This window comes from Pseudovirgaria hyperparasitica (genome assembly GCF_010093815.1).
Source record: "Pseudovirgaria hyperparasitica strain CBS 121739 unplaced genomic scaffold EJ05scaffold_2, whole genome shotgun sequence".
NCBI lineage: Eukaryota > Fungi > Ascomycota > Dothideomycetes > Acrospermales > Acrospermaceae > Pseudovirgaria > Pseudovirgaria hyperparasitica.
In genome coordinates this window covers 939596-954525 of record NW_022985550.1, presented here as the reverse complement: position 1 = coordinate 954525, position 14930 = coordinate 939596, and the positions used below count along the sequence as shown (strand labels likewise).

Genomic DNA, 14930 nt, shown 5'->3' with positions numbered 1-14930 from the left:
CAGAGTCTATCTACTAAAGCCGTCTATAGCTGCACTATCGCATCTTATCCTTATCTCCTAAGTTTAGCCCTTCTATATCGCCTGATCAATAGCCCCTCGATAATAAAACCTAACTATCAAGATAGAAGCGGTTGGATCATTCAGTAGGGTTCTAGATATAGTAGTATATATTATCTTAATAAGGCGGATCCCAACACATATATATGTATAGTAAAGTCAATCAAAAGTTTTATAAAAATATTCATAAAAAATAGGAGAGATAGGATCAAGTTATACTTTTGACATCAAAGCTGGGACTTCTTCACGCCTTCGCCAGTCGCGGAAAGCTCAGTCCTGCCTCCTCGCCTAGGCCTCTGAATACCGCCGACATACCCTCGCTCAAGCCAGCTTCTTCAGCCCTCCGAATCCATTCCCCGAGGCTAATCTCTTCGACTTCTTCCGTTCTGCTTCCCCCTGCTTTCTTCTGAATCCAGTCACTTATCCCGTCCAAGCGAATCTCCTCATCCCCACTCTCAAACAGATACCTCAGCCCACCAACACTACCTTTTTCTTCATCTGCGGTACTGTCGACAAGCGCGCTCATGATCCCTCTTACAACAGTTTCCGGACGGACCAAGTCCACCCACCCCTTCCTCAAACTCGGTACATCCGGTACGGCGCGCACGCGTTGCGCGTAATATAGCATGTTTTGAAGCACATCTGCCGCCGGACTTTCGCCCTCTGTCAGGGACTCGTCTTCGGGGCGCAGGATGCTACTTGGGCGATGGATGAAGACCGGCATGCGGGATCCTGCAGCCATGGCTGCGTTGGTTGCACGCTCGAGGTACACTTCGCTTGCCCACTTACTCGCGATATATCCATATGTGCCGGTCGTCGGGGGCGGTGTATTTCGCACACTGGTTGGCACGATGGAGGTTGTGCCGCTGTACATGACGACGCCAGCAGTGGAGATGTAATGGAGTGGAATGCGGCGCGGGGCGCATAAACGTGTGAGAATCTTTGTACTCTCGACGTTTGCGGCACGAAGAAGCGGGTAGGTCTTCAGATGCGAAACATCGGCGCCGTTATGGATGACGGCGTCGGCGGTGTCGAAAATGCGGGTCGCAAGAGATGATTCCAAGCCGAGGAGTGGAGAACGCAAGTCGCCCTCAAGGGCTTCGATGGTTTTGTTTGGGTATGTTGCGCTCAGGTCGGAAAATAGTGCTTTGCGGGCCGGCGACAATCTGTTGGCGACGCATATCACGGCGTTGATGTTGGGATCTTGGAGCAGGGAGTGCAGAATATGCTGGCCTAGAAAGCCGGTCGCCCCGGTGAGGATGATTGTACTTGGCGGGTTGGAAACAGGTTGGATCCCATGAAGTTGTGGTTCAGTGACTGTGCTAAACGCAGCATCCAAACCAGGATCCAGGCTCGTCTCAGCGTCCCAATCGATCTCGTTGCTCGACGTATCTGGCGCTTGATCGACGCTTTCACCGCCAAGAAGTCGAGCCATTTCTCTCAGAGAACATGATTTCATGAGTTCGAGTAGTGAAACTTTGATCTGAAGCTCTTCGCTGAATTTATGTTGGAGCTCAATCAGTTGCATTGACGAGCCACCCACGCTGAAGAAATCAGAATCTTTGGTTATTCTATGAAGACTTGACACATCACCTGGTATGACGGAGGTCCAAAGATCGCGACACCTTTCTTCGTTCTTAGTCATTGTTGACTTTTCGAGTGTAACGTCGTGGTTCGACTGTGACGCGAATTGGATATCGGCTACAGCCTTCCTATCCAGTTTACCGGCTAGGGTCCGAGGAAGACTTTGCACTGGGATGATTGTCGATGGTAGCATGTTCCGTGGAAGGGGCAGGTTGCGCAGTAGATTTGCAACGAATGCATCGCGGTCGCCATCATCTACAGAAGATGAGCAGATAACGAACACAACCATGTACTTTCCAGCGCCGGTTGATGTAGTGCGGAGGGATGCCACAGCGTCAGATAGCCGGCCCAGAGAAGCACGAAGTACTGTCTGCTCGATGTCCTGTAGATCAATGCGGACCCCATTCAATTTGATCTCTGTATCGCCGCCGATCCGTCCTTTGAGAACAAGCGTACCATCCGACTGCAGAAATCCCACGTCTCCAGTTCGGTAGATCATGGCTGTTTTCCTTCCTCCAAAGACATCAGGGTGGGTTGAAAATCCATCCTCAAGGAAAGAAGCTGCAGTACGTTCAGGATTGTTGAGATATTCCAGAGCGACTCCAACCCCTCCAATGAGAATCTCACCACTTTGGCCCACTGGTTGAAGATTCAGGCCCTCGTCGACGATGTAAAAACATTCATTGGCGGATGCTGGGCCAACAGGTACAACACTTCCATAAACTGCTCGTGTTTTGTAGTCGAGTTGAAATTTGGTAGAACCGCAACATGTTTCTGTAGGTCCGTAAACATTGAAAAGGCGTAGATCAGGTCGTTCAAGGTCGCGGAACATCTCCAGCAGAGGTTCGGTAACTGCTTCGCCCGCGACCAAGGCAAGATTCCACGACGGAGCATCTTTCAATGACTGTTGGTGTCTCAGCCAGCCTCGATATTCGGTCGGGGTAGCATATGTAGTAGAAATGCCTTCTTGTTGAATGAGATCTGAAATGCGGCGCGCGTCAGGTCGGACGAGGTGAGATACTGAATGTAATCGAGCCCCGACCGTCACGGCCATGAAGAGTTGAGTGACGGACAAGTCAAAACTCCAAGCGCTTTGTTGAAGGACGACGTCCCTTGGACCCAGTCCATATGTTGCTGCGCAATGGTCGAACTCATGCTTGAGACTTGCATGTGACAACACAACACCTTTTGGAGTTCCTGTTGAGCCGCTTGTGTACAGGATGATCGCTGCTGATTCAGGGGTGGCTAAGATGGGTAGAGCATCTTTCGGCTCTTCATTAAGATTGGAGACGTCGATAATTGGTAATTCTTGAGCTGGACGCAGTGATCCTGACAGTTCTTTGGTCTGCTCGTGGACCAGTATGGCTGCAGGGTCGCTGTCATTGACGATGAGGGATAGCCGTGCGACAGGCGTGGCAGCGTCAAGAGGGACGTAGACCGCTCCAACTTTGAGGATTGCAAGCACAGATGCGGCCCAGTAGATAGACGGGTGCTGAAAGACAGCGACTCTGTCCCCGGGGTTGATATTACGAACCAGCAGTGCGGATGCAATGTGGTCAACGCAGCGGCTGAGCTCAGGATAAGTCATTGCATGGCCTTCGTCATCAGTGACAGCGACCTTTTCAGGAATGGTGTGCGAGATCTCATCGAATTGGTGTGACAAGGTCTGAGGCCAGCTGGACGTGAATGATGGTCCTGATCTAGTCAGTGAAAGATTCTAGTGAATAACTAACAATTACTTGCCTCTACCCAGACGAATGGCATCCTGCAGAGCTACCTCCCGAAATTTGAAGGTACTGCCGACTGCACTTTCGGGTGCGGCTGCAAATTCTCGGATGATGTCTTCATAGCCATGAGCTAACAGTGTTGCGTCGTCTTCCGAATACAGAGATTTTTGCACATTTAGAACAATTCGCGTTTCGCCGGCAGTATTATTGATGATGGTAAATGCATAATCGTAGGGCATCTCAGCTTGATCCTCCACAAGTAGTTTCATGTCACAACCCAGGAAAGATTTTCCGCTTTCAACACTTGTCTCCGCGTAGTTAATGAACGCTTGCGCGATTGGCGAGTGTGTGGCAGGTCGCTCGACATTGAGCTCATCCAGTATCATCTCCCAGGGAACCGCCGAGTTGAGAGCTGAGTGAGCCTTGTCGCGTGCTTGCACAATTGAGTCGCTGAACACTTGCTGTGCTGATGATCGAAGACGCAAAGGCAACATGTTCAGGAAGGGCCCCAGAGCTGACCAGCCCTGCTCATCACGTCGCCCACCATCAGCCATCCCAATGCAGACGTCTTCAGTACCAAGCCAACGGAACAGAAGAACGTGTATGGCTGCGAGATGGAAGTGAAATGGCGTCGACCGGTGCTTGCGCGCGATCTGACGTACTTTAGCAGCTAATGTTGGATCAATACGGAGCTCGGGTGTCCATGACTTGTATTGTTCCATTGGACTGCGTGTAGCAACCTTGCTGCGATGAAGTGGAAGTGTCTCTGGCAGTGTCTCGAACTCCGTCCGCCAGTATGCAAGTGCGTTGTTAAAACGTCCCTCAACAGCCTCAGTATGCTGGTCTTCCGCGAAGTCCAAGTATTGGAGCGGTGAGACAACCGTTGGCTTTTGCTTATTATAAATTCGTTCCAGGTCTGCCATGAAGATGTCGGTGCTCGCACGATCGAAGAACATGTGATGAGTCGACAACGCGAAATAGTGATCGCGGGCGGAGTGCGAAAAGATGATCATCCGAGTATTCTGCCCGCTGGCTAGATCAAACGCATGGTTCCTAAGAGCCGCGTACTCAGCGTCAAGATCCTGCCGTGTACGTATACGTTTGTACTCCAACTTCAACGTTGGTTTATCCACAACCCCTTGAACGAGGCGGCCGTCACGTACGCAGATACATGTCCGGAGGATTTCGTGTCGCTCACCGATTGCCTGCACGGCTTTTCCGAGATCGACCATTCGCAATTCTCCTCTAAGAGCTACCATCCCTGTATTGTTTAGAGTCGTTTTATCTGGCAGTAATTCATGAACAAACATGAAGGATGATTGGGTGTAGGAGAGGCGTCCGAACCTTGTCAAGTTTAGCTCTTCCGGCTGGGGTGCACTATCTTCCCCTGACTTCTCGAGCTTGAGATCCGCGACAGAGTTCTGCACCGTCGTGTTCGTTGTTTCGCCGGCGTCCGAGGATGACCCAGACGACCCAGATGAAACCTGGGTGCTCGATGGGACCGTGGTGTCTTCAGCAGAAATTTGCTCTTCGCTTGGCGCAGGAGGTGCTAGCAAGGGAGTGAGTTCTGTAGGAGTGCCCGTGACGGCAAAGTCAACGAGTTCCTGCAACGCTGCACCTTTCATGATTCTGAGCGCGGGAATGTTGACTTGGAAGTGCTTCAAGAACCAAGACCGAATACGGACTGCAACCAAGGAGTCAAGACCTAGCTCATCGGTGCGAACTGCCGGAGTGATGGCATAATCTTCGGAAAGATGAAGCATGTTCCTCATTTCCTCGATAAATGATTCTATAGGCGATGTTAGCTATACTGCTCCGAGTCTCTTATTAAGTAGGTTTCATGGCCTCACCTCTGATCACTACCTCTACGTCCTCGCTACTATTAGCTGCTGCCAATCTGTCCTTAATCGACAGTCCAGCTTGAGTGTCGGTGGTGTGCGAGGAATCCTGGCTGTCGCGGACAGTCAAACAACCGAATTGAGCATAGTTATACCAAAGAGGACGATTGGGTGCCGTGGCCGGAAGTGATGTCAAGCCTGTGGTCATATGTGCTTCTTCGCCATCACTTTCAGCTGTGCTTGCATTGATAGCTTCGGCGAAGATTTGATGAATGTCGCGCTCGGACAAAGCCATGAGACCACGCTCCTGGAGCGGTCGAGCAAGCTCGTGCGCAATCTCACGCGTGACATAGCCCGTACCTAGAATAGGACCAAGATCCATGACGGAGGCTGGAAGTCCACGACCACGGCGTTGCTTGGCCAGACTCATCATGAAAAAGTTTGCCGCTGCATAGTTTGCTTGACCTGCGTTGCCAGTGATGGCTGCCGCGGAGGAGAAGAAGACAAAGAAATCCAGTTTGTGGCTGCTGAAGAGACGGTCCAAGTTCAGGCTGCCATCCACCTTGGGTCGAAGAACGTCGTTCAGCTCTTCTAGTTTCATCTCGCGTGTAAGAACATCACGGAGCACCATAGCCCCCTGTGCGACTCCTGCAACAGGCGGCATGGAGCGTTCAACGTCTGATAATGCGTTCTTGAGCGAGTTGAAATCGGTGACGTCGCAGCTGATAATACGGACGTTCGCTCCTTTACGCTCTGCATTCGCGAGCCATGTCGGGTCGACGTGAGGGCTTCTACTGGTGATGACCAAATGTTTCGCGCCGTTATCGATCAGATAGTCAGCAAGAGAAAGACCCATGTCTCTTGAGAGACCGACCATCCAATAGGTTCTGTCTGGTCTAATGCGAGGCTTGACTGTCTGCACGGAAAGTGTGACTGAGGTGGCATTCCAATCAACTATCGTCAAGGGACCGAGCTTAACTATCCTTTCAGGGAGATCTGCCACGCTGATTGCGATAATGGTGTCTTTGAACAGAGCCATGCTACGTTCAGCGTCCTCTACAGCCTGTGACAGAATATTCAAGGTGTGATCATCCGCCAATATTGGAGATCCCTCGTCTTTAAGGTAATCAGTGACGCGAACGGGCTGTATCTGACGAGGAATCCATGTCAATATAGAAGACGAGTGACTGTTAGTGCCTTCAAGGGTGTCGAAATCTATGAAGCGAGTGACTTCACTAGGAAGCAGGGACTTGATCTGCGACTGGCGTAGGTATTTGTCCAAGTACACATATCCTTTTGACTTTGCAAGCTCCGGTGATGTCGTAGTAAAGAACACCTTCGCCCCAGCTCGATCGGCGTGACTACGCAACAGCGACACAAGCAGTGTTGTCGCATTATGAACCAGAACTATTTCCCCTTTTTCAAGAGAGCCGATCAATTGTGCTTGGAGAAGTTGTGCAGCAACATGTTGAGTGAGCAGCGCTTCGTCCATGATGTTATCAGTAATGGGTACTAGGGTATCTTTTTGGACATGGACAACAGATGCTTGAACCGTGCTCAAAGCAATGAACTTCCCAGGCGAGGTTGTTAAGGTACCAATGACGACGAAAGCGTTCCCGGCTTCGGTCCTGATAGCGTGAAGGCTCGAGTGACTGACTTGAAGTGAGACTATCGATTCGCTCTTTCCAGAGGCAGGTTTGGCTGGAGCCTCAACAAGCTTGTATGTGTTGTCAATATAAGCGATTGCAACGGACTGATTCTGGGGTCGGACAACATGGCTAGTCGGTCGAAGAGCGGAGTTGTAGCGCTTGTTAGCACGTTCCGCTGCTTGTAACCGTGGGATCCATTCGCGACCTTGATCATCAATGATAATCTCAGTTTCCACCGACCATAACACGTTCTTCAAAGAAGGCTCATGCACGGAGCCTAGAGTCTGGAAGCGAAGGACAGCTTCGGTCAGTACCCGGGCATTGATCTTCTGAACATTTTGGAAGTCGATGAACTGATAACGGAGCTCTGGAGTCTCCCATACTGAGGGACGAGCGAATCCAGCGGGGATATTTGAGTAGGGATTGTCTGTCAGACGATTCTGTGTGACCCAGACAATGTTCTTCTCAGACCCGAACAAGTCTTTCACGGCATCGAACGTACCGGTTGTGATGTCTTTGAAGACAGGCTGGTCAAGATCCTGCAGTACAAGCACAGTGTCCTCTTTTACCACTTCGTAGTTCTTCATGCTGTCCAAGGTCTTCACTTTGGTGATTTGGTTGCAGAACGAGTGAATTGATCTCTGAATCTCCTCGATCAGCCGAGATGTTCGAAGGGTCGAGCCTCCGACGATGTAAAGATTGGCAAGTGCCAATTTCTCATCGTGCAGGGATGGCTGTGCCATTAGAGGCTCTCTAAGCGCTTCGACTTGATGGTCAATAGCCTGAGAAACCAAGACTGAATTACAGAATGCCTTCTGGCTCAGAAGCGGGCTCATTGTATCCACTCCAGAGAATCCGGTCTTGCGCAAGACTGAGTCCCATTCAGACTCATCCACAGCCGGGATCAAAGTGCGGCCCTCTGCAAGACCAGCCCACCAGCCGGGCAAGCAACCAAAGAGACCAGTATGTCTGATAAGATCTGTGTTGGTGATCTCATAAAAGACAAGGAATCCACCAGGTTTGAGTAGAGAACGAACGCGTCGGCATGTTTCCTCAAGACTCTTCGTTGTGTGTAACACCAAGGAGGCCACGACGATATCGTAGGATCCTGTTTCGAAGCCTTGAGTAGCGGCGTCCCTCTCAAGATCAAAGACACGGAATGACATCTGATCGAGAAAGAGGTGGAACTCTTCCTGGGCATCTTCGAAGAAACCGGCAGACACATCTGTGTACGTATACGTCCATTGCGCAAGCTCATCACCATTCGTATTGCCGATGTGCTTCAAGACCTGGCGTGTTGCGCCTCCAGTACCAGCTCCGACTTCCAAGATTTTGGCCTGTGGATATCTCCGCACGATCTGCTGAACAGTTTCCGCCAGCACTGAGACTTGGGATAAACCTAGTGCTCTAGTGTAGTAATCGGTCAGAATGTTTGGTATAAGATGCTCAAGCATAGAGGTCTCGCCACGAATAGCACGAGGCATTTGCTCGCCGACGACCTTCATCGCCTTGATCTCCGGACGGTCCGAGAACGGTGCAGCAAGAGCGTTGATTTGATCCTCATTGTCGTTGATCCAATCACGCTTCCCATATGGATGACGATCCTCGCTGACAAGTTTGTGAGTGTGAGTTGCCCAGTTCAGGTAAGCAGCATTGAACTCATCAGTGCGCCCCGGATGGTCTGATGGGATTTGGTGTTCAAGCTGGCGAAGATAGAAATAATGACCCCGCTCGAGAACCTCAGCCAGCTCCATCTCGTAGTCAGATGCCTGGAAGACTTCGTGGCTAATCTCCGCCGTTGGTGAAGCTTCAACCCATTTAGTGGAGTAGAACAACTTCTTGTCATCTGCGGATGTAGCTTCAGCCATGGGGACAACGCGGAGACCCTCCACTTGAATAGCAGAATGATCTCCAGTTGGACTGTGTATCTCAACATCTCCCCCAAAGCCTGATGCACGGTTCAGCGTCGATACATCAGGGATCGTGGCAACGAACGAGACCTGACTTGCTTTCGCTAAGGCATTTTCGCAAACTGATACATCGACTCGGATTCTGCGAATGCTTGTGGGAAGATGCAGTGACCATAGCTGGCCATCCCCAGGATAGCTGTATGCTAGCAAGATTGAGTGGAACGAGGCATCAAGGACACCCGGGTGAATTGTGATTGCTCCACCCTCGTACTGAGTAGTAGCAATAGCTAAGGATCCAGAGGCTTTCCCGAGCTTTCTCTTCAAATTGTCCAATGCTTGAAAGGTGCCTGTGTAATCGTAACCGACATCCTTCAAAGACTTGTAGAATGTGGGAGTCGAAACATCAAGCATGTGGGCTTCGAAGGGGTTGTCGGCTGGTAGAGCTACGGCATTGTCCTCACCAACGACAATGATAAGCTTTCCACTGGCTACCAACTCAGTAGAACCAGCTGAGTCGTAGCACTCATATGTAAAACGAGCAGTGACAAGGTCTTGCGATTCTCGATCAATGTTGAAGACCGTGAACTGGACTTCGATGCCACTCTCTTCGTTCTTCGAATCGAAAACCATGGCTTGATGGATAGTCAGACCCTCCAATTCGATCACCTTGATAGATTGGTTAGGTACGACATATCTGGCCGAGTCGATAGCTGTAGAAGCATATCCGGCGGCAGGGAACACGCTTTGCCCTTGGATCTGATGCTCATGGATCCATGGCAGATCTTGTGGCCGGAGAAAATTCTTCCACGTGAGGTTGTTTGCGGTGCTGTTCTGTAGGAGATCACCCAAGAGCGGATGAACGGGCTCACTTCGTCGGCGTAGGTTCTTGGACTGGTTGGACTCGTGCCAGTAAGACTGGGTGTGATTCCACTGGTATAGGGGTAAGTCTGAAAGAAAGTCGTGCGATGTTCCCCCAGTCAAAGTGCTCTCGTATCGGTCGAAATCAATGTCCAGATGATCCAGCTGGGTCCAGAGGTAACCAAGAGTTTCGGACGTGCTAGCAATGTCACTCTCGCCTCGCTTAAGCGTACCAGTATATGCTATTTCAACCTTCAAATCCTGTAACGTTTCTCGTACAGGGCCTTTCAGAGATGGGTGGGGACCGATTTCGATAGCAGCATCGAATGGTCCCAAAGATGCCGCTCGCTCGATAGCCTGCTTAAACAAAACTGGAGACAGAAGATTGTCCACCCAATATTGATTGTCGATCTTACCCATCTCCTCCCAAGGCTGGTCGGGGAACACACTTGACACCCATGTGCAACCTGCATTGGTATTGCGAGTCTGGTCAATGGAGATACTCTTCATTGACTTCAGATACTCTTCTGCACATGGGATCATGTGGTGCGAATGATAGCCTTTGTCCACTCGAAGCTTCCGCACAAATTTCTTTTCGTCTTTCAGAACTTCAATAGCTTCGTCAATGGCATCCTCATCACCAGAGAGGGTCATGCTCGACGGAGAATTGCAAGCGGCTAGTTTAATTCTTCCTTCGAAAACTTCATCACTGCAAAGCTCCTCTGCATCCTCAAGAGTTGTACCCACCGCAATCATAGCACCCTGGACACCATTTTGGCCACATGCGAGATTGGAGTGAAGGCCGCGATAGTAGGCGATGCGAATGGCGTCGCGCGCTGAGAGTTTTCCAGCGGCGTAGGCGCAAGCGATCTCTCCTCCAGAGTGTCCCACTATGACAGAGAACTCGATCCCAGCGAGTTTGAGCAGATCGACAAGGAGAATTTGAACTGCATTGCAAAGAGGCTGCGAAACGCTAGCTTTCATGACGTTGCTTGATGCGGCATCGGCGAGGATCTCTTCGCGCAATGTCCACGTAGGGCGGTGCAAGGGAAGCTCCGCAAGTGCCTGATCAAGCTCAGCGAGGATGTTGGAAGCGTGTTGAGACTGTTCGATCAACTGCGCTCCCATACGCGGCCATTGAGCACCTTGACCAGTAAATATACCGAGGAGTTTTGTCTGGCGATTAACAGGTGTTGTCTTGGGTTCCAGCTGAAAGTTCGCCGTCAGTTTCTCTAGAGTGGCCTGTAACTGCGCTGTCGATGAGGCTGGGAAGGACACTCGTAGAGGTAAGTGTGATCGTCTGGAACGGAGCATCCAAGCTAGGTCTGACGCGTCTACATCAGGATGTTGGTCGAGATAATTCATATAAGATGAAAAGTTTCCAGCAAGTGCCTGCTTTGACTGTGCTGAGAACACAAAGGGCGAGAACAATGGGCGCTTCTGGATAGCAACCGCACTACGATCGAAGCTTTCGAGAATGACATGAGCGTTAGTCCCTCCAAACCCAAAAGAGTTGACTGATACTCTGCGCGGCAGACCTTCTTCCAGCTGCGGCCAAGGAGTTAATTCGGTAGGGATCTGAAGGTTATTGTAGAACGGAGCTACCCGGGAGCTCAAATTCTTGAAATGCATATTCGGGGGCACATAGCCATGCTTAATGGCTTGTACCGCTTTAAGGATACCAGCAATTCCAGCTGTACTCTCGGTGTGCCCGATCACAGTTTTGATCGATCCTACTAGGAGGCTCTCTTTCTGGTCTTCTGTCGTTTCGTTGTCTTTTAACACAGGTAGATGGCCGAAGAATGCTGTGTGGACAGCTTCGGCTTCGATCTATAACTTATCAGTAATCCCTCGTTCGACAGATAGGCACAATTGACTACGGCTACTTACAGGGTCCCCTGCAGGAGTTCCAGTACCGTGGGCCTCGAAGAATTGACATCTGTCCTTCGCGGAAGTTATGTCAAGCCCGGCTCGGGCATACGTTTCTTTGATGAGTGCGACTTGCGCCTTCATCGTTGGCATTGTAATGCCTGGACTGCGCCCATCACTGTTAACGCCCGTCTCACGTATGATAGCCTCGATGTGATCACCATCTGCCAACGCTTGGCTCAGCGTCTTGACGACTATGCAGGCAACACCGTCACCGCGAGCGTACCCGTTAGCATCCTGATCCCACATACGAGACCGGCCATCAGGTGACAGCATCTGCAGATTACTTTCGTAAATGTAAGGCTCTGGGCCCAGTAAAAGATTGGTACCGGCCGCAACAGCCATGGGCACCTCTCCAGATCTCAGCGCCTGTACTGCTGAGTGCAGAGCGACCAGACTAGAGGAGCACGCAGTGTCCACAGTCCACGACGGACCATGCCAATCGAAAAAGTATGAGACTCTGTTTGACACAATACTTCTCGCAATTCCTGATAGATTCTCCCTTAGCATTGTTCTGGGTCACGAATTTAAGGGTTGAACTACAACTTACCGAGTCCATGATATGTAGGTACACTCTGTAGATCCCGATATTGGAGGGATTCGTAGTCACCGTACATCATTCCACAGTAGACACCGGTCTGAGAGCCTTTCAGACCTTGAATCGTTAAACCTGATGCCTCAAGGGCCTCATACACGACCTCAAGCAGAATCCGCTGTTGCGGGTCCATAGCTGAGGCTTCCGCCTGTTTAAAGCCAAAGAACTGAGCATCAAAATCCGCGACATTCTCCTCAAGGAGATACGAATGTCTGACGTTTGCGTGACCTGGGAAGTTCGAGTTTGGGTGATAGAAGCCTTTAGTGTCGAATCGAGAGGGAGGGATCTCGTTCAGTACGTCACGCGGCTCACGTAGGAGATCCCATAGTTTGGAGGGAGAAGAGGCGCCGCCAGGAAATCTGCAACCGCTACCAATAATTGCGATTGGTTCTGGTACTCCCTTCGCTGGTGTTGAAGTTTGGTGAGGCATGTTGGTGTGTATGGAAGAGTAATTAGCGTTCCTATCTAATCTAGCTATACTCTATGTATATAACCCTAGGGCTTAATAAGATCTAAGTAATTAGGATGATATAACAGAGATCCCATAGTATATTCGTCGAAGATTGGTGGCGGTGGTGCAATAGAGACCATGTCAGTCCCTTAACTGTTTAGTGCTTTAGTTTAGAAAGCCTTGTTATCCGACCCGTTGCATCAGGGCGAACCACGGGCAAGGAGAAGATTCTGCGCTGGGAATGCCCCGTTCAGATAGATCCGATACCGTATTAAAAGCTACCGGAATCGTGACAGCCGTTATGCGCAAACCCTCCGATGTCCCTACCCGAGGCCTGTCGGAGGATTTACACAAATTTCCAAGCAAACCGTCCGACTCAGAGTTTTCAAAATGGATAAAAAGCAATTCTGAGGCCCTCGTGCGTGCAGGGTTAGAGATCTGTAATCTACGCGCGTGATCTCCACAACCATTCATCGGTCGCAGCCATCCGCGCTGAAGCTGAAAAATTCTAGCTGACACTTCGGCCGGGCTTCACGCAGGGGTCCATAAATCATGTTTTAGAAGGAGGTATAAACCACACCTGGTTTTGTTTCTACGTCACTTAGTGGGGTCGAATGGCGTGCGAACGTGGAGGTTTTAGACAATCGAGTCATTCGTGACTGGCAATTGACGCAGGGAGGAGTCTCCTCCAAGTGGAATGACTTGTCCTGGGTGTGAATCATAGGTAATCAATCCAAAACCCAGTCCTGACATTGACTTACTGCAGTGTACATTTGGCATTCTGGCTAGGGCTTTTCGAAAGTCACTGAGATCTAAGCCAAACTTTTGTTCAAACACGTTGATATGCATTGGATTTGTCTTGAGCTGTGGCGATCAGGAATGTTACAAACAAAAATCTGGTGTCCGATTTGCCTCCCTTGCTCATGTACAAGAAATTTCGATATCATGCATAGTTCTTCGTAACGAATAAAACGTTTCTTGGGCTTGGGAGATCGCCGCCTTGGTCAAAAATGACTGGTCTTGATTCAAGATACCCGGATAGTCATCTTTCGGTCCCCAGAGTCTAACTCTCGCGGGAATACCCATCAGTCGTTCCACGGTGGACAGTTGATGTCCTAAAGCACGGACTACCATCATCAACTGTGCTGAATACTGCTGATTGTACGTTGAAGCCGGCGAAGAAGGCTGGGAGCCTGACGAAATAAAGTTGCGGTTCTGCACCACCCCGTTAAGGACATGCTCGAAGGACTGGCCAAGGCGTACGTATATCGAGAGGAGCATAAGCATGGTGTCTAGAGCTGTGGAGTTGCTGCTCGTTCTTGGACGTGATGTGCTACCCGTGTCGTACTCCGCGGGTGCAAGCATTTGCAAGACAAGGATGAAACGCATGGACGTCGAGAGCATGCTCTCGAGAGGTCCTGTCTTGATGGGGTCATTGAATCTCGCAAAGTCGTGTGCTATGCCTGCTGAGGTCATAATTGAATCAATCGATGACTCGCTAGCTCGGTTTCTTAGGTCGGATAGCTGTCGAGATACGGCATTTATATCTGAACTAACGCTGCGTTGATCCAGCATTGTCTCGAGTGAGTGATGCTGCGCCTTGCTTCTCAGCTCAAATAACTGACGCGAAGTGTCACTGATAACTCCTGCTAGGGATGAAGAGTCGGCCTCTGCAGATTGATTAAGGACAATACCAGAATCATTCCGTGAAGCAGGCCTCTTGTTAGGATTCGCCAGCGCTGGCATAGTGGATGAACTCAGGGCAGTCATGTCACATGGACTGTCGACATCCAAGTCTGGTAAATCTGATGTATCAATACCGAGGGTCATTGGCAGTTGGCCGTTTCCATTTGCGTTATTGGCTGGAGTTGCACTGGAAGAACCCCCCAAGAAGTCAGACTCATACAACATAGGATCGAGATTCGGGTCTGAAAAGAAGTCCGAGTCTGCAAGTCTGTAAAGGTTGTCGTTCTTAGGGTTGTCTGGCCTGGGAGGACCTAGAGTATTGTTCGTCGTCAAAGGTCGATGATTCAACCTCTGCCACGAATTGCGGTCGTTGCGATGTTGATGATTTGAAGAATTCCTTCGGATGGGTCGAGTATCGTTGTTCTCCACCGATGGTCTCCCTAATCGCCGACCACTACCCGTAATGCAAAGCGCATCGAACCTGGTGCACCGATCACATGGAACATGTTCATCCGCAGTTTGCTCTCGGGTGCAGCGCAGTTTGAGATCTCGACAGCGGTCACAAGCGGACCTTTTGGCGATCTGGCCGCTAGGCATGCTGAAAAGCGAAGTCACCCTTGTGTAGACAAATGTGAAGACCCTTTGA

At 50.3% G+C, this 14930-nt stretch overlaps 2 protein-coding genes across 2 annotated transcripts; both read right to left on the bottom strand.

Annotated features, from left to right (window-relative positions):
- Positions 1-301: 301 nt before the first annotated feature.
- EJ05DRAFT_496739 (beta-ketoacyl synthase domain-containing protein) lies at positions 302-12577 on the bottom strand (the record flags this gene model as incomplete). The annotated part of the gene is made up of 5 exons (XM_033746439.1): positions 302-3336; positions 3391-5157; positions 5219-11453; positions 11514-12040; positions 12103-12577. The coding sequence occupies 5 exons, from the start codon at positions 12575-12577 to the stop codon at positions 302-304; spliced, it is 12039 nt and encodes a 4012-aa protein (XP_033604301.1).
- Positions 12578-13519: 942 nt separating this feature from the next.
- EJ05DRAFT_482673 (uncharacterized protein) lies at positions 13520-14881 on the bottom strand (the record flags this gene model as incomplete). The annotated part of the gene is made up of 1 exon (XM_033745189.1): positions 13520-14881. The coding sequence occupies one exon, from the start codon at positions 14879-14881 to the stop codon at positions 13520-13522; it is 1362 nt and encodes a 453-aa protein (XP_033604300.1).
- Between the last annotated feature and the right edge of the window lie 49 nt (positions 14882-14930).